General features: G+C 44.2%; 2 protein-coding genes across 9 annotated transcripts in view; one reads left to right on the plus strand and one right to left on the minus strand.

Moving 5' to 3' along the window:
• Window positions 1-4242: 4242 nt before the first annotated feature.
• On the minus strand, window positions 4243-22157 carry LOC133500248 (glycerol-3-phosphate dehydrogenase 1-like protein). Its single transcript, XM_061818689.1, has 4 exons — window positions 22010-22157; window positions 6286-6522; window positions 6047-6153; window positions 4243-5701 (listed from the first exon to the last, which is right to left on the minus strand). The coding sequence occupies exons 2-4, from the start codon at window positions 6484-6486 to the stop codon at window positions 5605-5607; spliced, it is 405 nt and encodes a 134-aa protein (XP_061674673.1). The 5' UTR covers window positions 6487-6522; window positions 22010-22157; the 3' UTR covers window positions 4243-5604.
• LOC133500247 (uncharacterized) overlaps window positions 8990-24620 on the plus strand; it is a 31511-nt gene continuing 15880 nt past the window's right edge. For 3 of the 8 annotated variants that reach the window (XR_009794841.1, XR_009794842.1, XR_009794839.1), the window contains exons 1-2: window positions 10351-10772; window positions 22413-22489. Coding sequence is in view for 3 of the 8 variants with exons in the window: in XM_061818687.1 (XP_061674671.1) it covers window positions 10219-10224; window positions 22413-22489 (83 nt within the window). In the remaining 5 variants the exon portion in view is untranslated. Of the gene's footprint in view, window positions 10225-10350; window positions 10773-10951; window positions 11472-22412; window positions 22490-24620 lie in introns of those variants that run through there. The other 5 variants (XM_061818687.1, XM_061818685.1, XR_009794840.1 and 2 more) reach the window with 3 other exon arrangements.

The following is a 24620-nucleotide window of genomic DNA, read 5'->3' on the forward strand; positions in this document are numbered from 1 at the left end:
TGTGTTATAGTATATTCCTCCGTCAGGTAGCATGACAGCATGGTGAGGCCCATTGTTTCAATCCTGGTGCCTCCGTAGGTGATGAGGTTTGCATCAGTCTTTTGTAGTGTGATTTCCTTTCTTGTAGACACCTGCATGAAAGTTTTTTTGTGGAAGCACATTACACTTCTCTCCAGTGTCCACTTTAAGTTCCACAGTTGACCAGTGGCTACCCCCGCAATTGTTGCATTTGGTTATGGTCTGACTGGGTGTCTGGGGCCTGGACATCTGCTTTCTGAGGTAAGATGGCTTCACTGGATCCACGTGGGTGACCTGGGTGGATAGTGTTTTACTGTTTTCCGCAGTTATTTCATCGAATGCGACAGACTGAGATGGCTTTGGCCGGGGTAGTTCACTCTCTCTCAGCAGAAATTTTCTCAAAAAGTCATTGGTAATGCCACACACAATGCGATCAGATATAAGTACGTCAGTCAAATCTCCAAAGTGGCAAGTTTTAGCTTTAATTTTCAAGTCACCGATGTAAGATTCAATGCTCTCACCTTGTCTTTGATTCCGTGAATGAAATTTGTGCCTGTCCGCTGTCCTGTTGCTTTGAGAATTGCACATTTCCCTGAATTTTCTTTTCAGGCACTCTGGATCCTCTTTGGACTTCACCGGGTGATAATTGCTCCATTATCCCTGTGCCTCCACACTTCAGCCGCATATACGAAGGAGCATTCGTGGTCAATGGCTACAGGGCCGGCCAGGTTAAGGAGAATGTGCGTCTTTGTCTTTGGAGGCTTCTTCGGGCGTGCTGCAGCAATAAAAATGTTGTACTCCCGTTCAAAAACACACCAGCTTTCAGCAACATTTTCATAAAAAAACGACCAGGTTTGGCCTGCAAAAACCCTCCGCCGTGACTTGGCAAAAAAAAAAGATGAACAGTGTCATCGGCTCGGCTAGCCAGTTAGCATAGGATTATAGGTCTGGCGAAAAATGAAAACAAACGGCCCAGGAAAAAAGTTACTCACAGGCGATAGTTTGTATCTGCTGTCTTCTGACACCATGTAAATGCTACTGGCTTTCATCTGCGTGCATACAGTCATACAGTTTTCTGAAGCAATGAGTTTTTTTCAAACTCCGAGAACATGGAACACAGTGAGCGACTACCGTAGACTGCCGAAGTTAATACTCGAGGCACACAGATAAGGGACCCAACCCATAACACCTAGGAGAGGTGAGACCCCTACAGGGCATAGTGACAAACAACCAATAATCTACAGTTGGGCTCACAGTTCTGAGGTCCCGGGTTGAATCCCGGACCTGCCTGTGTGGAGTTTGTATTGCCTCCTGGATCGGTGCCTGTACGTTGGGGTTTACCCCCGGTGGATGAGAGGGTAGCCTCTTTCCGCCTTCAGGTATGGGGACGGGTCTTGACTGTTGTTTGTCCTTATGGACCAAACAAAAGTTCAGAGTTCCCAAACATTTTTGGAGTCCTTAGAGGGGGTGGTGGAGAGCGCCCCCTGTGGGGACTCCCATCATATTGCTGGGGGACTTCAATGCCCATGTGGGCAATGACAGTGAGATCTGGAAGGGCGTGATTGGGAAGAACGGCCCCGCCGATCAGAACCAGAGTGGTGTTCAGTTACTGGACTTCTGTGCTCAGCACGGATTGTCCATAACGAACACCATCTTCGCACATAAGGGTGTCCACATGTCCACCTGGCACCATGACACCCTACGCCGCAGTTCGATGATCAACTTTGTGATCGTGTCATTGGACTTGCGACACATGTCTTGGACACTCGGATGAAGAGAGGGGCAGAGCTGTCAACTGATCACCACCTGGTGAAGAGTTGGCTCTGATGGTGGGGGAAGATGCCGGTCCGACGTGGCAGGCCCAAACGTATTGTGGGGGTCAGCTGAGAACGGCTGGCAGATTCCCCTGTCGGTGCAGCATCTGCAGTGATGCGGACTTTGTATCGGTCCGTTGTGGTAAAGAGGGAGCTAAGTCGAAAGGCGAAGCTCTCAATTTACCAGTCGATCTACGTTCCAACCCTCATCGATGGGTACGAGCTGTGGGTCGTGACCGAAAGAACAAGATTCCGGATAGAAGCAGCTGAAATGAGTTTCCTCCGCAGGGTGTCCGGGTTCTCCCTTAGAGATAAGGTGAGAAGCTCTGTTATCCGGGAGGGGCTCAAATGTTGAGCCACTCCTCCGCATTGAGAGGAGCCAGATGAGGTGGCTGGGGCATCTGATTCCGTTGCCTCCCTGGTGAGGTATTCTGGGCATGTACCACCGAAAAGAGACACCCGGGACGACCCAGGACATGCTGTGGAGAGACTATGTCTCTTGGCTTGGGAACATCTCAGGATCCCTCCGGAAGAGCTGGACGAAGTGGCTGGGCAAAGGAAAGTGTGGGTATCCCTGCTGAAGCTACTTCCCCTGCGACCCGACCTGGAAAAGCAATAGAAAACGGATGGATAGATGAAATTAATGCAGCCTTATAGTTGCACAAGCCAGTGCAATCTGTAGCTCGATCCCAAGCCCGGATAAATGCAGAAGGTTGCGTCAGGAAGGGCATCTGGCGTAAAACTTTGCCAAAAAAATATGAGTGTTCATCAAAAGATGCCGGATCGGTCATGGCTCGGGTTAACAACGCCCGCCCTCAGCACCGTGAACCTGCAGGGTGTCGGTGGAAATTCAGGTCCTGTGGGTCAAAGACAAAGAAGAGGAGGAAAGCAGATTTGTCGGCAGAAGAAGATGAGGAATGCACATAGCCTACAACTGATGGTAGGGACTTGAAATATTGGGACTATGACAGGAAAGACCTCGTTAGTTAGTTGACATGATGATAGGGAGAAAGGTTGATATATTGTGCATCCAATAGAGTAGGTGGAAAGGTATTATGTAGGTTTAAATTATTTTTCCATGGAGTAGGTGGGAAGAGAAATGGAGTCGGGTTATTTTAAAGGAAGAGCTAGCTAAGAATGTCTTGAAGGTGAAAAGAGTATCAGATCGAGTGATGAGGTTGAAACTTGAAATTGAGGGCGTTATGTATCATGTGATTACCGGCTATGTCCCACAGGTAGGATGTGATCTAGACTTGAAAGAAAAATTCTGGAAGGAATTAAATGGACTATTTCTAAGGATACCAGATACAGTCAGAGTTGTGACTGGTGCAGATTGTAATGGACATGTTGGTGAACGAAACAGGGGTGATGGAGAAGTGATGGGTAGTAAAAATGTGCGAGCAACAGTATGGTTTCATGCCTAGAAAGAGTACCACTGATGCATTATTTGCCTTGAGGATGCCAGTGGAAAAGTACAGAGAAGGTCAAAATGAGCTACATTGTGTCTTTGTGGATCTAGAGAAAGCCTATGACAGAGTACCAAGAGAGGAACTGTGGTACTGCATGCGTCAGTCTGGTGTGGTGGAGAAATATGTTAGAACAGTACAGGACATGTATGAGGGCAGGAGAACAGTGGTGAGGTGAGCCGTAGGTGTGACAGAAGAATTTAAGGTGGAGGTGCGACTGCCTCAGGGATCAGCTCTGAGCCCCTTCCCATTTGCTCTGGTAATGGATAGGCTGAGAGATTTGGTTAGACTAGAATCCCCACAGACCCTGATGCTCGCAGATGACAGAAGAGTCTGCAAGGATGAAAGCCAAAGTTTATCAAACAGTGGTGAAGCCAGCCATGATGTACGGGTTAGAGACAGTGGCACTGAAGAGACAACAGGAAGCATAGCTGGAGGTGAAAAAAATAAAGATGCTAAGGTTCTCTCTAGGAGTGAGCAGGTTGGATAGGATTAGAAATAAACTCATGAGAGGGACAGCCAAAGTTGGATGTTTTGGAGACAAGGTTCAAGAGAGCAGACTTCAATGGTTTGGACATGTCCAGAGGCGAAAGAGTTGGAAGATTGGAAGAAGGGTGCTGAGGATGGAGCCACCAGGCAGAAGAGCGAGAGGAAGACCAAAGAGAAGGTTGATGGATGTTGTGAAGGAAGACATGAGGGCAGTTGATGTTAGAGAGGAAGATGCAGGAGATCGGTGCAGATGGAAAAAGATGACACGCTATGGCAACCCCTAACGGGACAAGCTGAAAGGAAAAGAAATTCAAATTAAGAGATTTTGGTGAAAAAAAACATCAAGTGAAGAAAAATAGCAATTTTAGTCCAGCTTTTCTGACAAAATGAAAAACATCCAAATCCATTTAGCAAGAAAAATCACACGGAAAGTTCATTTCCTTTAGTGGGCCACTTAATATTTTAATGTAACAGGGGAAACTTGCCAAATGCTGTAAAGAAAGGGAAGAATCTCTTATGGATATTTCACATTTAAAGAGATTTTTAAAAGTTATCATCACATATCAAATGAGCTGCAGTAAAAAAAAGAGTAACCAAACTAAACAACTCATATCTTGTAAATTTTAGCTTGTCCTGGGAAACTAATAAAAATGCAAAATGTTTAAGTGACAAAGCTCAAATAAGAAGTACCAGTTGTAGGAAAGCCAGATCCCAGAAAATTATCGATGGGATGTAATCAGGATGAAACTTATATTATACCTTGTTTTCACTGTTAACATCCATTTTCAGATAGGCAACATTGAAACTGACTTCCTGAGTTGCAGTAAAGTCTTATAAACAAAGACAAAATTCATACACATCTCCTTTTAACTTAAAATAGCTTGGTTCATATCCATAAGACAAGTACATACCATCAGTCTGGCAGTGCAATAACAGCTACTGTATACATACATTACCAGTACCACCCTGTTACTGACTCACAATTCAGTCAAACAAGCTTAAAACATAAACTTTGGAGTGAGTATAAATTATTGTGCAAGCTTCGAGGTGAGATAGCCTTCTTTTCAAAATAAGATTGAAATCTTTCAATATCAGTCAATGAATCAAAGTGATTTATTTAGCTTAACTTTAATTAATCACGTTAATAATTAATTAATTAATTGATAGATCTGAGAATTTGGAGACTGTAATGGAAGTGATATGATATAATCCTGATAAATTGTCCTTGGGTAGAAAAAGAAAACAACAACAACAAAAAACCCTCAAGGGGCTCAACAAAAGTATTTTGGTATTGCGCGATGTAAGCTCACACATCTTGCAGCAACAATAATATAAATCTTACTGCAACAAACTGTCAAAGACATTTGTATATTTTTATTTTATTCTTCCTGATGTCAAACCCTATGCACAAGTGATTCTCTAATAAAATGCGTACAAAATGTTTATTAAAAAAAGAAGTCAATATCTTGAAAATCTAAAAAGCAAACCACATCTCTAGAAATAATTTGTTGATCTGTTGGTCAAGTTTCGTAAATATTTGGTCATCCTCCTCTCTCTATTACTGCCTTTAGTCTTCTATGTTTACATTGATTTGCACTTAAAAAAGTAGCCTTCATGGTACGCTTAAATGTAGCTTGGCCAAGTACACTGGAATACACATGATTTGATCAATTTAGAAAGCCTGTCAATAGAGTGGCCATTTTGATCATAGTGATTTATGTTAATTGCCTTTTATCATAACATCAAAGGCCAGTGGTTTTATCATGCTCGAGAAATAAATGATTAGCAGGAAAATGTCGTGACATGTCCATCCAGTTTCACATGTGCTCTGGGTGGCTCTGCAGGCAAGAGATCATCTCCTGGACTGGTTTACCCTCAAAACAAATCCGATAAACTGCTGAAAAAAGAGGAAACCTGGAGAGAGGAAAATAGAGCTTTAGATGGAATATCTGAAGGGGAGGAAAAACACCAATACAGGTAGTTGACGGGATTTTACATGTACGTCAGGTGTATATACCAAAGCCAGAAACTTTACTGAAATTAAAAGGCAACACATTGATGCTTCAAAATCTGTATAGTAATCGTCCTCAACCATAAAGTCATACATTAAAACGTTGGAAAAATAAAGAAATCTGTTTCTGGTTTGTTATCAGCTATTTATTTCTTTTAAGATCTGAGTAAGGGTTAGTTAATTAAATTATCAAATTTGCAAGGGACACTTCAATACATGTGGTTGATAGAGAAAAAGGATGCACAGACTTGGCCACCAGATCCTTCTGCTTGAGTATGTTGTAAACCTCAGCTGATGTAGCAGGACCCTGGAGCTTCTGACCATTCAACATAATTTTCTCCAGCTCCTCAATGCTCTTGGGGTGTGTGGTGGGTGTGGGGAAACACAGATTAAAGTCATTCGTTACTTTCATTTCAAACACTCAAAAGAAAATGTGAAAAACAGATTGTGTGTAAAGTATCTACCAGTTTAATGGTGTCTATCGTACCTTCCCTGTCGTGGCAAAGGCCTCTGCCACCCGTCGATTTCGGCCACCGTAGCAGGTCGTGATGAGGTCAGCTACACCACAGCTCTCGAGGAAGGTTGCTGTGGAAACGGTGTCATCCTTAGAGAAGAGTTTGGCGAAAGCTATCATTTCCATCAGGCCCAGCCGTATCACAGCCGCCTTTGTGTTGTCACCACAACGCATCCCATCACAGAAACCAGCACCCACTGCCACAATGTTCTGGCATAGACGAGAAGGCAAAGAGTTTTCGGATTAGTTTACAGTGTCATGGTCTAATTAACCTTTTGCTTCAGAGGAAAACAAAGAAGATGTAAATAGGTCCGTCCAGTTAAAAAATATGTTGAATCCAGCTCACATTCTATGCCCCAAAGCCTTCTGTCCATTTCAACTTTTTGGTTTGATTCACTTTTAAGTAGTTTTATCACTAAATACCATTACAGTATATTGTTGTACCACTGGCCTGAAAATAGAGTGGAGAAGGAGAGGCAGTCAGAGCTTTTTACCCTCCGTTCATCCAGGTGGTAATCGTGATAGGTCTGGTGGAGACAGTGATGGCCTCGGACCTTTTCACTCTTTTCGTCCTTTACAGGTAACTTTGCATTTTTACTAGCCACTAGATGTGGAAAGATGCAGTAGCACAGCCCACAGAGGTTCCTCAGGTGCAGCTTTCCTTTACATCCATGGGACACTCCATGGACAGAAAATTTGAGGTGCCTTTTCTAATTTTATTTTAATTTGGAAGTCCAGTCTGCGCCAAGAGCGAGGGTATGTCCGTTGACTGTCTGTATTGACAATTTGGTGGGAGAATATCAGCAAAGTAAAAGTGAAGGCAATTTATTTGTATAGCGCATTTCATAATAAGGTATCTAAATGTGGTTTACATTGTTTCAAAGCATTTAAAAACAAAGAAATAAAACATTTAAAACACGGGAAAAAAGTAAAATTAAAACTGTTGAGTGAAAGAAATATTTGAAGATGGAAATACTCTAAAAAGCATGAGGAAAAAAAAGTTTTTAACCTGGATTTAAAAACACTCACACTTGGGGCTAACATCACTTCTCTTGGCAACTTATTCCCTTTATGTGCCGCATAATAGCCAAGTGCTGCTTCATCATGTTTGGTTGCTGTGGACCTCAGGGCCCGACTGGGTATGTATACCATTAGCATTTCGCTCATGTATTCAAGACCTAAACAATTTAATTGATTTATAGATGAGTAGCAGAACTTTAAAATCTATTCTAAAGCTGACTGGAAGCCAGTGTGAGGACTTTAGAATTGGAGTGATATGCTCTGACCTCTTTGTTCTGGTCAGAATCCGAGCTGCAGCATTCTGAATTAGCTGCAGCTGTTTAATACTCTCTTTTTGGGGAATCCAGTCAGAAGACCATTGCAGTCTAAAGATACGCCTGCTCAGACCATCTCTACCGCCAGTCCAAGGGGATTTTGGTGAATTTAATCAGGGGACAGCCTGACAGAATTATGAGCTACATGGACATATATACGGGTGATGACAGATGTATTCCAACAGCGGGTATCAAACACACCGAATCACTGTAGAAATCAATATATTCAACACATTATCATCATTATAATTTTTAGAATTATCCCACTTATAAAATGATCCCACTAATTTTTAAAATGATCCCACTGGCTGGCATGCAGCTATGGTGGGAGGTTGAGACACACAAAGAATCAGCTCCTGAAGCTTATCAACTCGCACTTAAACTTTTACGCTCACCATCTTCATCTGTACCCTGCGAAAAAATTTCTTCTAAGGCAGGGGAACTAGTGTCTAAGATCTTGGAGCCTCGGAGCAAAGACATGTCGGACAACTTTGTTCCTAAATGAAAATGCATAAATGAATCAGTTTTTAGTCTTTTATTTCAAATTTAACATTTAAGTTAAAATTCCATTAACATTTATAAGTCATGTATGGAATTTCATTTGTTTGCTATATTTTATATACCAACTCATTTTAGTATTTCCACAAACAAGATTTCAAGAAAATGTTAAAGTCCTCTCACAAATAACTCAGCAAAAAAATTGAGCAAATGATATTATACAAAGATAAGATTACATTTTAAGTATAGGACTAGTATTATGGTGGCATGGCGGAGGAGCTGTAAAGCGTGGGCCTCACAGTTCTGAGGACCCAGGCTCCATCCCAGCCCCACCTGAGTGGAGTTTGCATGTTCTCCCTGTGCCTGCGTGGGTTTTGTCCGGTCACTTCGGTTTTCTCCCAGATCCTTAAAACATGCAACTTTAATTGGACACTCTAAATTTCCCGTGGGTGTTGATTGTGAGTCTGACTATTTGTCTCCGTGTGCCCTGCAATTGGCTGGCAACCAATTCAGGGTGTACCCTGCCTCCTGCCCAATGACAGCTGGGATAGGCTCCAGCACTCCGATAACTCTTGTGAGGATAAGCAGCTAAGAAAATGGATGGGTGGATGGACTAGTATTATTTAATATTGCTTCACATTGCGCGACATCATCAAACCGAACTGGACTGGATCATCATGTAGCGATGTCAATGCACCCCTGGCACATGAGCGATTCACAAGTGGATCCCCAGCATACCTGTATCGGTTGCAGTGCTGTGCATTTATTAACTTGTAAGTCACCACATTTCTTACACCATACAAAGATAGATTAAAAGTTAAAGAAGAAGCAGGTATGAAGCCACTGTAGCTGCTATAAAGAGCGGTTATTCTTGAAAATAAGAGTATGTGGATATTTTGAAGGACGCTCGCTGGCGCGCCACCGTGTACATACAGTATGTACGCGCACATTCTAGTCGCAAGCTTTGCTTTTACATCCACAATATACATTATTAATATGGTTATGTCTCATTCTTCTTCTTTTCCTTTCAGCTTGTCCCATTCGGGGTCACTACAGCACGTCATCTATTTCCATCTAAGCCTATGTTCCTCTCTAACACCATTTGCCCTCATGTCTTCCCTCACAACATCCACCAACCTTCTCTTTGCTCTTCCTCTCGCTCTTTTGGCTGGCAGCTCCATCCTCAGCACCCTTCTACCAATATACTCACTCTCTCGCCTCTGGACATGTCCAAACCATCGAAGTCTGCTCTCTCGAACCTTGTCTCCAAAACATCCAACTGTGGCTGTCCCTCTCAGCTCATTTCTAATCCTATCCAACCTGCTCACTCCAAGAGAGAACCTAAACATCTTCATTTTTGCCACCTTAAGATCTTCTTCCAGTTGTCTCTTCTGTGCCACTGTCTCTAATCCATACATCATAGCCAGTCTCACCACTGTTTTATAAACTTTGCCCTTCATCCTAGCAGAGACACTTCTGTCACATAACAGACCAGACACCTTCCGCCAGCTTTTCCAACCTGCTTGGAGTTGTTTCTTCACTTCCTTACAACACCCATCATTGCTCTGGATTGTTGATCAAGTATTTGAAGTCATCCAACCTCGCAATCGCTTCTCCCTTCTACCCCCTCCTCCCCTCTCATTCACGTACATATATTCTGTTTTACTTTGGCTAATCTTCATTCCTTTCCTTTCAGGTGCATGCCTCCATCTTTTTAACTGTTCCTCCACCTCAAGGGTTGGGAACCTTTTAGGCTGAGAGAGTCATAAATGCCAAATACTTTAAAATTTAATTTCAAAAGAGCCATGCAATATTTTAAAAACTAAATACAGGTGTATTTGCGCATTTATGTAAGACCAACACTTTTAGAGTACAATAAGTCTTTGAATTCTTGTTATGATGTCGCTAACCAATGATGACAAAAGTGCTTTTTACCATTAATGCTACTCCTGGTGCTGTCAGTTTTTTTCTGATGGCTTTGTCGTCTGTTTCATACTTCGCTCAATTAAGGTTCATGCAGGTGTTGAGACTTCCACCCATTCATCGTGAACGCAATTCAATTTGATTTGCCATCATGATGGTAAGATGGTGAACAGTTCTTGCCGACAAAGGCATGTCTTTTATTTGATTATCTTGTGTTTATGCGAAGTTGTCAAAAAGTTTATTGGCAACATTGAAGCACAAATGCGTTGGCATACTCCCTGTCTGTGTATGGCTTTCCTTTTCTCACAATTGCTGAAGCAGCAGCAATGAGGACCTGCTCCAGCCAGACCCGATATTCTAAGGGACTTCAAGGCTTCATTTGCAGTTACTGCTCGGTGGCGCTGGCTGGTCACAGCGCCCCTTCTATGTCAATATCCATCACCCCGCCATCCTTTGCTCCCAACATTCTCTTATCTTCTTCTTCTACTTCTTCTCTTTGGAGAATACAGAGCCCCCCTCATCCGAGTCTTGCGCTTCTGAGGACCATCCTCAGGCGCCTCGAGTGACTCAACAACAACAAACACAACAGCAGCAGCAACGCGGTATGAATTCCATTCAACTTGTTGGGTCCAAACACGGATTTCCTGCTGACGAGCTTGGACTCTGTCTCTGTTGTCCCCCACAGGATACTTTCATGCAAAAACGGTAAGGTTTGTGTTGAAGTGTCGCTTTATTTTTGAGCATTTCATCATTGCAATTTTGTCATTACAAAGTAGAGACACAGCAGAACTTTCTCTCTCCACAAAGGCTGTCCAGTTTTCCGAAAACTGCAGTTCTCATCTTTTTTTTCCTTGAACGATCATTGTCAAAAGTGCCTGCGCACATGACTGTCACAGCCAACTACGGCAATCCCACGAGGACAAACTGTCTCTACCTCGTAGACGTTTCTTATGTGACAGAAATGACATGTACATAATGTCATTATGAGGGCCCTGCGAGCAACCTCTGCAACATCCCTGCAACCATAAAAAGAGCAAGATATGACTCGCGAGCCATAGGTTCCTGACCCCTGCTCCGGGCAGAAAAAGGCCACCCAAAACACAAAGAAATACTCCAAATCACTGGACGACCTACACAGAGACCTCTGCCGTCGATTCTTTGATTTTGATCAAATTGAGACGGTACTTCAGTTGGTATCTTGTCTGTTGTCACAAGACCCTGAAACAGCACCACTGGAGCTGCATTTGGAACTGATCGATCTTCAGTCCGACTCTGCCTCAAAGGAGTAGTTGAGGTCTCTTAAACTGAATGACTTTTACACTTCACTCAACAAAGCCACGTAACTCCAAACTTTGATGCAATGGCAAAAAAAGGAGACCAGCAACACTGTTTCCTCTAAAATTGGTGAGTTCTACAGTGTTGTGAAAAAAATGGTTATGCAATGGAATATTTGAAAGTGCGTCTTTTAATTTAGTGCGCATTTACGCACAGCAGCAGAACAGAAAATGTGGGGTGCAGACATCAATGAGTATTTCGTTGTGTAATATGTTTTGAATGATGAAAGTAACATTTTTTCAATTAATGTTGATTTCTTTAACGTTGAGGCTTCAATTGTATTGTCATGTATTGTGTTATTTTAGACCATTTACATTTTCTCCTGCCAGTATTGAGCCAAATAGTGTGTAAATGCCACATCTTGCATATTCGCTAAGACAAATATTCTACCTGCATGAGGGCGATTTCGCACATTTAATACACGTTCCTCAGTGCACACTGTTAGTCAATCGGGTTGTCGTCTAATTTATCGAGTATAATGTGTCCTGAAATATAATGCGCACCCCCAAAGTTGACCTAAAAAAACCCCACTAAAACCGTTCTACCAATTTACAATGCGCACCACCAATTTGCTGCTATCCATCTATCCATCCATCCAGCCATCCATTTTCTACCTATTTTCTGGGTCGGGTCGCGGTGGAAGTAGCTTCTGCGAGGATACCCAGACTTCCCTTTCCCCAGCCACTTCTTCCAGCTCTTCCGGAGGGATCTTGAGGCGTTCCCAAGCCAGTCGAGAGAAATTGTCACTCCTGCGTGTCCTGGGTCGTCCCCGGGGTCTATTTCCAGTGGGAAATGCCCGGAACACCTCAACAGGGAGGCGTCCAGGAGGCATCCGAATCAGATGCCCCAACCACCTCATCTGACTCCGCTCAATGCGGTGGAGCAGCGGCTCTATATTAAGCCCCTTCCGGATGACCGAGCTTCTCACCCTATCTCTAAGGGAGAGCCCGCATACCTTGCGGAGGAAACTCATTTCGAAACTTGTTCGTTCGGTCATGACCTACAGCTCGTGCCCGTACGTGAGGGTTGGAACGTACAAAGACTGATAAATTGAGAGCTTCACTTTTCGACTTAGCTCACTCTTTATCAGAATGAACTAAGACAAAGTCCGCATCATTGCAGATGCTGCACCGATCCGTCTGTCGATCTCCCACTCTTCCCTCACTCATGAACAAGACCCCACGATACTTGAACTTCTCCACTGGAGCAGGATCTCATCCCCGACCCGGAGATGGTACACCAGCCTTTTCTGACCACGGTCTCAGATACGGAGGTGCTGATTCTCATCCCAGCCGCTTCACACTCAGCTGTGAACCGCTCCTGCTAGAATTGGAGATACGGCTTGATGAACCCAACAGAACCACGTCATCAGCAGAGAGCAGAGATGTGATGCTGAGACCATCAAACTGGACACACTCTACGCCTCGGCTGCACCTACAAACTCCGTCCATAAAAGCTAAGAACAAAATCAGTGATAAAGGGCTGTGATATATTGCTGGTAATGCGGACCAAACTCTGACAACGGTCGTACAGGGACAGAACAGCTCATACCAGGGGGTACGGTACCCGATACTCCCGAAGAACCCCCCACAAGATTCACCGAGGGACATGGTTGAACGCCTTCTCCAAGTCCACAAAATATACAGTGAAGAAAATAAGAATTTGAATACCCTGCTATATTGCAAGTTCTCCCATTTAGAAATCATGGAGGGGTCTGAAATTTTCATCGTAAATGCATGCCCATTTTAAGAGAGATAATCTAAAAAGAAAAACCCAGAATCACAATGTATGATTTTTTTAAACAATTTATTTGTGTGATACAGTTGAAAATAAGTATTTGAACACCTGTCTATCAGTTAGAATTCTGACCCCCAAAGACCTGTTAGTCCACCTTTAAAAGTCCACATCCACTCTGTGTATTATCCTGAATCAGATGCACCTGTGTGAGGTTGTTAGCTGCATAAAGACACCTATCCACCCCATACCATCAGTAAGACTCAAACTTGTAACATGGCCAAGGCCAAAGAGCTGTCCAAAGACACCAGGGACAAAATTATACAACTCCACACGGCTGGAAAGGGCAACGGAGAACTTGCCAAGCAGCTTGGTGAAAAAAAGTCCACTGTTGGTCAAGGCCCGTGTTAAGTCTGCCAATGACCATTTGGATGATACAGAGGAGTCATGGGAGAACGTTTTGTGGTCAGATGAGACCAAAATGGAACGTTTTAGTCATAATTCCACTCAGCGTGTTTGGAGGAACACAAATGATGAGTTCCATCCCAAGAACACCATCCCTACTGTGAAGCATGGGGGTGTAGCATCATGCTTTGGGCGTGTTTTTCTGCACATGGGACAGGACAAGTGCACTGTAATAAGGAGAGGATGACCGTGGCCATGTATTGTGAGATTTTGGGGAACAACCTCTTTTCCTCAGTCAAAGCATTGAAGATGGGTCTTTCAACATGAAAATGACCCAAAGCACACAGCCAGGAAAACCAAGGAGTGGCTCCGTAAGAAGCATATCAAGGTTATGGTGTGGCCTAGCCAGTCTCCAGACCTAAACCAATAGAAAATCTTTGGAGGGAGCTGAAACTCCGTGTTTCTCAGCAACAGCCCAGAAACGTATCTGATCTAGAGAAGATCTGTATGGAGGAGTAGGCCAAAATCCCTCCTATAGTGTGTGCAAACCTGATGAATAACTACAGGAAACGTTTGACCTCTGTAATTGCAAACAAAGGCTACTGTACCAAATATTAAAGTTGGTTTTCTCAGGTGTTCAAATACTTATTTGCTGCTGTATCACACAAATTGTTAGAAAAAAGTCATACATTGTGATTTCTGGATTTTTCTTTTTAAATTAGCGCTATCACAGTGGACATGCACCTACGATGAAAATATCAGACTCTTCCATGAGTTCTAAGTGGGAGAACTTGCACTATAGCAGGGTGTTCAAATACTTATTTTCTCTATGTAGACTGGTTGGGCAAACTCCCATGCACCCTCGAGGAGCCTGCCGAAGGTGTAGAGCTGGTCCACTGTTCCGCGGCCAGGACGAAAACACATAGCTCCTCCTGAATCAGAGATTCGACTTCCCGACAGACCCTCCTCTCCAGTACCCCTGAATAAACCTTACCAGGGAGGCTGAGGAGTGTGATCTCCCTGTAGTTGGAACAGACCCTCCGGTCCCCTATTCTTAAAAAGGGCACCAACCCAGTCTGTCAATCCAGAGGCGCTGTCCCCGATGTCTACATGATATTCCAGAGGCGTGTCAACCAGGACAGCCCCACAACATCCAGAGCCTTTAGGAACGGGCGAATCTCATCCATCCCCGGGGCCCTGCCACCAAGGAGCTTTTTAACCACCACTTTTTAACGGTGACTTCAACTCCAGAGGTAGAAGAGCCTGCCACAGAGCACCCAAACTCAGCTTCCTCGTGCGTGTTGGTGGAATTGAGGAGGTCTTTCGAGTATTCTCCCCACAAACTCACATCCCGAGATGAGGTCAGCAGTGCCCCATTCCCACTATACAGTGTTGATGGTGCACTGCATCACCCTCATGAGTTGCCGGACGGTGGACCAGAATTTCCTCGAAGCTGTCTTGAAATCGTTCTCAATGGCCTCATCGAACTCCTCCCACGCCCAGGTTTTTGCCTCAATGACCACTGAAGCCACATTCTGGTTGGCCAGACGGTATCTATCAGCTGCCTCGGGAGTCCCACATTCCCAAAATGCCAGATAGGACCCCTACTTCAGCTTGACAGCATCCTTCACTGTTGGTGTCCACCAATATGTTTGCGGGTTGCGGCCACGACAGGCACCGACCACCCAATGGCCACAGCTCCAGTTGGCTGCCTCACCAATGGAGTCGCGGAACATCGTCCACTAAGGCTCAATGTTCTCCACCTCTTCTGGGACGCAAGCAAAGTTCTTTCGGAGGATGGAGTTCAAATTCCCTCTGAGGGGAATCTGCCAGCCGTTCCCAGCAGACCCTCACAATACGTTTGGGCCTGACACGTCGGACCGGCATCTTCCCCCACCATTGGAGCCAAGTCACCACCAGGTTATGATCAGTTGACAGCTCCGCCCTCTCTTCACCCGAGTGTCCAAGACATGCGGTCGCAAGTCCGATGACACGACCATAAAGTCGATCATCGAACTGCGACCTAGAGTGTCCTGGTCCCAGGTGGACATGTGGACACCCTTATGCCTGAACATGGCGTTTGTTATGGACAATCCGTAATGAGCACAGAAGTCCAGTGAAAGAACACCACACGGGTTCTGATCGGGGGAGGGTGTTCTTCCCAATCACGCCCTTCCAGGTCTCACTGTCCTTGCCCACATGGGCATTGAAGTCCCACAGCAGAATGATTGAGTCCCCAGAGGGGGTGCTCTCCAGCACTCGCTCTAAGGACTCCAAAAAGGTTGGGTTCTCAGAACTGCTGTTTTGTGCATAAGCACAAACAACAGTCAGGATTCGTCCCCGAACCTGAAGGCGTAGGGAGGCTACGCTCTCATCCACCGGGGTAAACCCCAACGTACTGGTACGTCTCTCACCGTGGGCAACTCCAGAGTGGAACAGAGTCCGAGCCCTCTCAAAAGCTGTGTCATGGGTGTGTCTTTCCCTGATGCGGCGTGCACCTGCTCCAATGAGCATATGCGCGCACCCCCGTCTCGTCTTAGTGATTACAGTCCATGTATATATGGCCGTGCGTGCGGTCTGGTCTTTGCCAGATTGTTGGACTACTATGTCATGTTACCGCAGCCGTTTGTCTATGTCCTTGCTACTCTGTGGACCGAACCCTGCCTCGTTAACGACACTGCCTTCTCGCCTGCTGATTATGGTACTGCTCCTTCTTTGGACTGCCCGCCTGTGTTTCGACCTTGGACTGAATAAAGACACTTCCCGAACTGTACCTGGTCTCGTGAGTTGTGTATTTTGGGTTCAGCCTCATGTTCTGGTCATGACAGAGCCCCACCTCCAGAGGGGGGCCCCGGTGACCTGCGTCCAGGCAAGGGAAACCAAGATCCAATTTTTGTGCCCCTCATAGGGGTTTTGGAGGCGTACTTTGTCTGGTCCCTCACCTAGGACCTTTTTGCCATGGGTGACCCTACCAGAGGCATGAAGCCCCAGACAACTTCGCTCCTCGGATCATTGGGACACACCAACCCCTCCACCATGATAAGGTGACAGCTCGAGGAGGGGTGCTGCTATCCATATGCTCAAAATATTAGGCATTATCTGTATTTCTATTTTGCTGGATTTGCACTTTTATTGTTTGTACTTGGATTGTTTGTCAAAATAAAATGTCTGTTCAACAATCATTAATAATAATAATCTTTGTGCATGTACTGATGCAGCGATAATATATATCAGGACAGTCCACAGGAAACACTTCTTCTGGTCCCTGTAATTGTCAGAACAAAATTATTAACACTGTTGCTAACACATATTACAGTCTTAAATAAATATTTAACAAATATTTAACTCTGTTTAACTGAAACATTCTTTACATTAAGTATTTGTGCATAGAACGTTTGTGCATAGTGCAGTTTATCCACTACATTACACATCCTTGGCCAAGACTTCAAAAGAAACGTGACTCATCTCCAATCTAAAAAAAACCATCGTAGCTATCTTTGGTCCATCACTGTCAAACTCATCATTGATGACTTGGTCCAGTTCTGGTGCCTCCTGCATTCATGAAAGGTGATCCCATCTTGCTCCCACAGCATGTCATCCTCTGTGCCATCCATGGCGTTTGTGAGGAAACATGTTTTGAATCCCAAGAGTCTTGGTTCCCTTTCCTCATTACTGTCAGCAATTTGAGTGGAAGGTTCACCGTGCTAACAGCAGCCTCTTGCCCCTCATTCGGATACAAGTTGTAGCAGCTCTTCATAGCATCAGGTCGCTATCAAAACGAGAGCTCAAACTACGTAGAAATGAGCGTAATGGGCACTTTTGAAAAAAAGCAAGCATTTCAATGGTGTGCAGTATCCCGTTTTGTTTTAATTATCATACGATTGTACTACGGATTTTAAGCTCACGTTGTTTTGCTTCAGGTTTGGCGGGAGCGATGACATTTCTTTTAAAAGCAGCTGCACAACTCGCCCTTGTAGTTGAAATTTTTTGTCTTCGTTTATGTTCAAACAAACTCACGGGCAGTCGTTTCCGATCTTTGGTGCCGTAGCAACAAATATGCTATGCTAAGGATCGTAAAATGGAAAGCTCCTGCCTAGGAGGTCAGAGTTCAGGTTGGTGATGCACAATCTCGTAATATATATATAAATGTGTAACATAAGACATCGAATATCATATTGAAATGTATATGTATAGCTTTTTTACCACTCTATGTACCTGTATACGACTACAATGTGATTGTATTTTTTTATTTTTCATCCATACCTCAATATAATGCGCTATATTGACTTTTTGAAAATATTTTTGGAAAAAAATTGTGCATTATTGTGCATACTGTGCCGTGAGGTCCTGGCCCGGCCCCTCTGTCAAATTTAGAACCCAATGTGGCATGTTAGTCAAAAAGTCTGCCCACCGCTGCTCTAGATTCACAAAGACACGATGTAGCTCCTTCTGACCTTCTCTGTACTTTTCCACGAGCATCCTCAAGGCAAATAAAACATCTGTGGTATTTTTTCGAGGCATGAAACCATGTTGCTCAGAGATACTGACTTCTGTCCTGAGTCTAGCCTTCACTACTCTTTCCCATAACGTCATTCTGTGGCTCATCACCTTAATTCCTCTATAATTCCCACAGCTCTGCACTTCACCTTTGTTCTCAAAAATGGGAATTAGTACACTTTTCCTCCATTCTTCAGGCATCTTCTCACGTGCTAATATTCTGTTGAATAAGTTGGTCAAAAACTCCACAGCCACCTGTCCAAATTCCTTCCATACCTCCAGAGGTACAGTGCCTTGTGAAAGTATTCGGCCCCCTTGAACTTTTCTATTATCCTCAAGGCAAATAAAACATCTGTGGTACTTTCTTTAGGCATGAAACAACATTGTTGCTTGCAGATACTTACTTCTGTCCTGAGTCTAGCCTCCACTACTCTTTCCGATAATGTCATTCTGTGGCTCATCAACTTTATTCCTCTATAATTCCCATAGCTCTGCACATCACCTTTGTTCTTAAAAATGGGGACTAGTACACTTTTCCTCCATTCTTCAGGCATATTCTCACCTGCTAAGGCTGTTTGTTTGGGAGGGAGAGAGTCAAACCGGCTACACCAACAAGTCACCAGACAACGGACAGCTGAGCAGTGCACGACACTGGAAACTGCTGGCAGACCTGGACAAGAAGCTCTCCTTTCCAGTTGAGATTGCAACTACCACCCTATGACCAAATCTAGTGCTTTGGTCTGCTTCTCTCAAGTTCGTCTACATCATCGAGCTCACAGTGCCCTAGGAGAGGGCAGTCGAGGAGGCGTATGAGGTATGCAGGACTTGCGGCCGAAGTGCAAGAGCAAGGCTGGAGAGCAGAGGTACGCCCGGTTGAAGTTGGTTGCAGAGGGTTTATAGCCTCCTCAACATCCGGGCTACTCAGAGAGATGGAGTCCGAGGGAAGCCCCATCGACAGGCAGTCAGAAATCTCTCCAAGGTGGTGGAAAAGGACAGCCAGTGGCTATGGATAAAGAGGAAAGAGCCCAATTGGGCCTTCAGGAAAATTGATGGCACCGAGGGGGTGAACCTGGGATGCTGGGATTCACTGCTGAACCTTCTCGAGAGTGTCATGGGCCCATTAGTGAAACAGTTGATGAGGGAAGGAAGCCCACTTGATAACCCGTAAGGTTCCATCACTTACTTGACACTTACTTAACATCCCACAGATCCTCAAAGCCAAAATACACATAAATGTCAGGATATCAACATCTAGTCCTACATAATACATCTGATAATCCGGGGAACCAGTGACTGCTGTGAAAGGGTAGCTGACAACAAGTGAAAGACCTTATGACAGCCTGGAAAGACAGCTGGTAGGAGGGAATAGACCCCAACAGGGCCCCCTCGGGTGAGCTACTCATGGCGGCGGGGCTCAGGACAATTTCTCTGTGGGTTCCACCCAACATTGCGACAGAAAACTCTAAGAAAACACCCCCTGAGTCTGTAAGAGCAGGGGTGGAAGATGGCTCATCGGCAGACAACGAACTGTAGGAATAATTGTGATCATAATTATAATACATTTGCTTCCAATAAAGAAATGCTTTGCTCTGCCCTAGATAATGTGGCAGCCTCCTAGCAGGAGCTAGCAAGAACAAAAACATCTAATCATCAGAACTGTTAGAACTGCTGCCTGTTAAAGAAATGATGACCACACATGTATTCAGGAATCTTCCACACATGCACACGCACATGAACAAACATGTACACCTTGTTTCAAACTGTTATGCTTGTCATCTCCTTTTTGTAACATCCATGTAAATAAGGGGCGTCTTGAAACTAAATAAATAGAGGTGCTGAGGAGAGGATAATCAGAGAGTCCAATGGTGAATTGTACGAGACAGTTCCTCCCCTCTGTTCTCGCGAGACTAGAACTGGTGTCTTTGCTTCCTTTTTTGTCGTGTTTAATGAATGTCTGATTGGTGAACCTGACATTTACTAGGTCCTTCAAGCCGGATCTCAAGATACCTGAGGTTTCCAGGGGCCGAGTCTATGTCCAGGCAAAGACCGTGGCCACGGCACTTAAGACCCTTTCCGGGACTGGGCCTCGACTTTATCGACTGACTGACAAACTAAATGCACTACACAAGGAATGGACACCACCACACACCCAGACTTCCCTTTCCCCAGCCACTTCTTCCAGCTCTTCCGGAGGGATCTTGAGGCGTTCCCAAGCCAGTCGAGAGAAATTGTCACTCCTGCGTGTCCTGGGTCGTCCCCGGGGTCTATTTCCAGTGGGAAATGCCCGGAACACCTCAACAGGGAGGCGTCCAGGAGGCATCCGAATCAGATGCCCCAACCACCTCATCTGACTCCGCTCAATGCGGTGGAGCAGCGGCTCTATATTAAGCCCCTTCCGGATGACCGAGCTTCTCACCCTATCTCTAAGGGAGAGCCCGCATACCTTGCGGAGGAAACTCATTTCGAAACTTGTTCGTTCGGTCATGACCTACAGCTCGTGCCCGTACGTGAGGGTTGGAACGTACAAAGACTGATAAATTGAGAGCTTCACTTTTCGACTTAGCTCACTCTTTATCAGAATGAACTAAGACAAAGTCCGCATCATTGCAGATGCTGCACCGATCCGTCTGTCGATCTCCCACTCTTCCCTCACTCATGAACAAGACCCCACGATACTTGAACTTCTCCACTGGAGCAGGATCTCATCCCCGACCCGGAGATGGTACACCACCCTTTTCTGACCACGGTCTCAGATATGGAGGTGCTGATTCTCATCCCAGCCGCTTCACACTCAGCTGTGAACCGCTCCTGCTAGAATTGGAGATACGGCTTGATGAACCCAACAGAACCACGTCATCAGCAGAGAGCAGAGATGTGATGCTGAGACCATCAAACTGGACACACTCTACGCCTCGGCTGCACCTACAAATTCCGTCCATAAAAGCTAAGAACAAAATCAGTGATAAAGGGCTGTGATATATTGGTGGTAATGCGGACCAAACTCTGACAACGGTCGTACAGGGACAGAACAGCTCATACCAGGGGGTACGGTACCCGATACTCCCGAAGAACCCCCCACAAGATTCACCGAGGGACATGGTTGAACGCCTTCTCCAAGTCCACAAAATATACAGTGAAGAAAATAAGAATTTGAATACCCTGCTATATTGCAAGTTCTCCCATTTAGAAATCATGGAGGGGTCTGAAATTTTCATCGTAAATGCATGCCCATTTTAAGAGAGATAATCTAAAAAGAAAAACCCAGAATCACAATGTATGATTTTTTTAAACAATTTATTTGTGTGATACAGTTGAAAATAAGTATTTGAACACCTGTCTATCAGTTAGAATTCTGACCCCCAAAGACCTGTTAGTCCACCTTTAAAAGTTCACCTCCACTCGATGTATTATGTTGAATCAGATGCACCTGTGTGAGGTCGTTTAGCCGCATCAAGACACCTGTCCACTCCATATAATCAGTAAGACTCAAACTTGTAACATGGCCAAGACCAGAGAGCTCTCCAAAGACACCAGGGACAAAATTGTACAACTCCACACAGCTAGAAAGGGCTACGGATAAATTGCCAAGCATTAGAAAATGGAAGAATCTAAACATGACGGTCAAGCTCAATCGGAGGGAGCCCTATGCAAGATATCATCTCGTGGGGTCTCAATGATCCTTAGAAAGGAACGAATTAGCCCAGGACTACACGAAAAGGACTTGGTCAATGACCTGAAAAGAGCTGGGACCACCGTTTCCAAGGTGACTGTTGCTATTACATTAAGACGTCATGGTTTGAAATCATGCATGAAGATGCACTCAGAAATGAAGACAAGACACACTTCTGGCTACCAACAATTGGCACTTTATTGGTCCCACACAGAAATGGTAACACAAGCACAAGCACAAATCACGTGGTATGAAGCTAAGTAATATCCAACCAGCTCTTAGAAGAATATCCAGCTCTTACCGTGCGCCAATAGGAGGGAGAGCCAGCACTCCAGGTAGAGCAGCTTCAATACCGGCTGGGCATCCGTACGCAACCCGCAGCAGACTCTACCGAGAGTATCCAAAGTTCTCCTTTTATACTCTAAGCGTGTGCGGAAGGAGGGGTGAGTGGCCAATTCATCCCGCCTGACGCCACACTATTCTTTGTTACCAACAGATGGCGTTGCACGACATCATATAGCACAAAAACATCTTTTTATGACATTGCTGGTTATCCAAACATCCTTTTATGACATTGCTGGTTATTCAAAGCTATTGCGATCGTCTTTTAGGTTATACAAAGCTATTGCGAAACATATACGAAGCTATTGCGAAACATCTTTTAATTATGGAAAAACAACACAATAAAATTATTCTTACTTCAGGGTGTAACCTACAACAAACAGCATCTGGAGGGGTTCCTGAAGAAGTACACTAATCTACTGCAGGGATGGCAGAATAGGTAAGGGAGCTCTTCTGATGCATTGCATTGATATTGACTTCAATTGCATCCCTGCTTTCTTTTTGTAGGTATATTTAGTGTAAATGTCATGGCTTTTAACAAAGTGTTATAGAGTTATCTTAAGGCTAATTGATCATTGCCAAGTGTTGTAAGAGTCAATGTTTGGTATCAGGCAACACGGTGGTTCAGCTGGTAAAGCCTTGACCACACAGTTCTGAGGTCTCGTGTTCAATCCCAGACCTGCCTGTGTGGAGTTTGCATGTTCTCCCCGTGCCTGTGTGGGTTTTCTCCAATTTCCTCCCACATCCCAAAATACATGCAAAATTAATTGGACACTCTAAATTGCCCCAAGGTGTGACTGTTTGTGCGGCTGTTTGTCTCCATGTCCCCTGCTATTGGCTGGCAACCAGTTCAGGGTGTACCCCGCCTCCTGCTCGTTGACAGCTGGGATAGGCTCCAGCACTCCCCGCGGCCCTCGTGAGGATAAGTGGTGAAGAAAATGGACGGATGGAGTTAAGAAAAAAACATACACATATGCATGTCTGCGACTGGTCAGAATAGTAAAACATCTTTCTCAATTTTGTCCAGAAAAAAAGTCAGCCTCCCTCTCTTTCCGCAGTTTTTCCTCTTCTCGTCTGTTCTTTATTAGGTCAACAATTTCATTGAGTTTTTCCTGCACAGCTGTCACAAGGGTAAAAATCATCACCATTCCCAGATTTTCTTCTGCCTACAGAGAAAAAGAAAAAAAAACACTGACAACACTAATGGTAGCATACAGGTCTAGAGCTGTAAAGAAGATGGATGGATGGATGTTTGATATCAAATGGCTGATCAAGACATTGAAAGAATATAAGGGAGTTTGGGGCAGCACGTGGAGCAACTGGTTAGAGTGATGGACTCACAGTTCTGAGGACCTGCCTGTGTGGAGTTAGCATATTCTCCCCATGCCTGCGTGGGTTTTCTCCAGCCACTTTGGTTTCCTCCCACCCCCCATGTCCCCAAAAGATGGATTAATTGTAGATTCTAAATTGCCATTAAGTGTGATTGTGATTGTGAGTGTGAATGGTTGGTTGTTTCTCTGGGCCCTGCGATTGGCTGGCAGCCAGTCCAGAGTGCAACCTGCCTCCTGCCCGATGATCGCTGGGATATGCTGCAGCACTCCTGCGACCCTTGTGAGGATAGGGGACTCAGAAAATGGATAGATGGATAATTTTCATTAATTTTCCATCAAATTCAAAGTTACTCACAACCCTGAAGAGGACAAGCGGTATAGAAAATAGATGGATGACTACAATGCGATACAATTTTAGTATATTAAGAATATTAAACAGTGATGAAATGTAGAACAATAAATAAAAATATCATAAATAAAACAGTCTGAGGCTCTATAAAAAAATTACTTCTCCAAATATGAATTAATTAAATTAAATAATTCATCTATGATTCAGTCCGTGCATTTGCTTTGTACACGTTGCAAGAAATAAACTTAAAAGAATTTTTTTCCGTTTTCCCAGTTATTACAGCAGAGACAACATTGTCACTATTTATGTGCCAATGAAAACTATCTTCATGAAACAATGTAAGTCTAACGGTGATACAGTTTATTAGATCAAAAATAACTGACAAGCATGAAGTAGTGAAACATGTTTTATTTTGCAGTAGATAATTTCACTGGGGCATCGATTGTACATACCAATGCTATTTGAACACATCATTACAAATATTTTGTTCCATTCATAATAAGTACATCATATGTACTGTGTATGGGAGACAGCACGCCACCTCTATGTAGGTTTGAATCCATCCCTCCATTATCTGAGCTGCTTATCCTCACAACGGTTGGGTAGTGCTGAAGCCTATGCCAGCTATCCTCTGGCAGGAGGCGGGGGACACCCTGAACTGGTTATTGATACCATATAGGATGTGGTAGAATTATTAATACTATGAAAGTATTACTTAAAACCACTGGTCATGTAAAAATAGGAATAAGGCATTTTTCAAAATGACTTTGAATAAAATTAATTTAAATAAAATATTTTTTTCATTCGTCAGGAAACATGGGTGATGGTGAACATTGCCAGAAAGCCTTTATTCGTCATAAAACATACAACCATGGTTTCACTTAAGAAAG

The sequence above is a fragment of the Syngnathoides biaculeatus genome, chromosome 5, assembly GCF_019802595.1.
Source record: "Syngnathoides biaculeatus isolate LvHL_M chromosome 5, ASM1980259v1, whole genome shotgun sequence".
Taxonomy (NCBI): domain Eukaryota; kingdom Metazoa; phylum Chordata; class Actinopteri; order Syngnathiformes; family Syngnathidae; genus Syngnathoides; species Syngnathoides biaculeatus.

What these genes read in the sequence shown, in the direction of transcription:
- LOC133500248 (XM_061818689.1), bottom strand. Translation starts at nt 6,486, where the DNA reads ATGCGTTGTGGTGACAACACAAAGGCGGCTGTGATACGGCTGGGCCTG. An exon ending in CCTTTGCCACGACAGGGAAG is followed by an intron (nt 6,154 to 6,285) that starts GTACGATAGACA and finishes ACACACCCCAAG; the next exon opens with AGCATTGAGGAGCTGGAGAA. An exon ending in CAGAAGGATCTGGTGGCCAA is followed by an intron (nt 5,702 to 6,046) that starts GTCTGTGCATCC and finishes TCCTCTCTCCAG; the next exon opens with GTTTCCTCTTTTTTCAGCAG.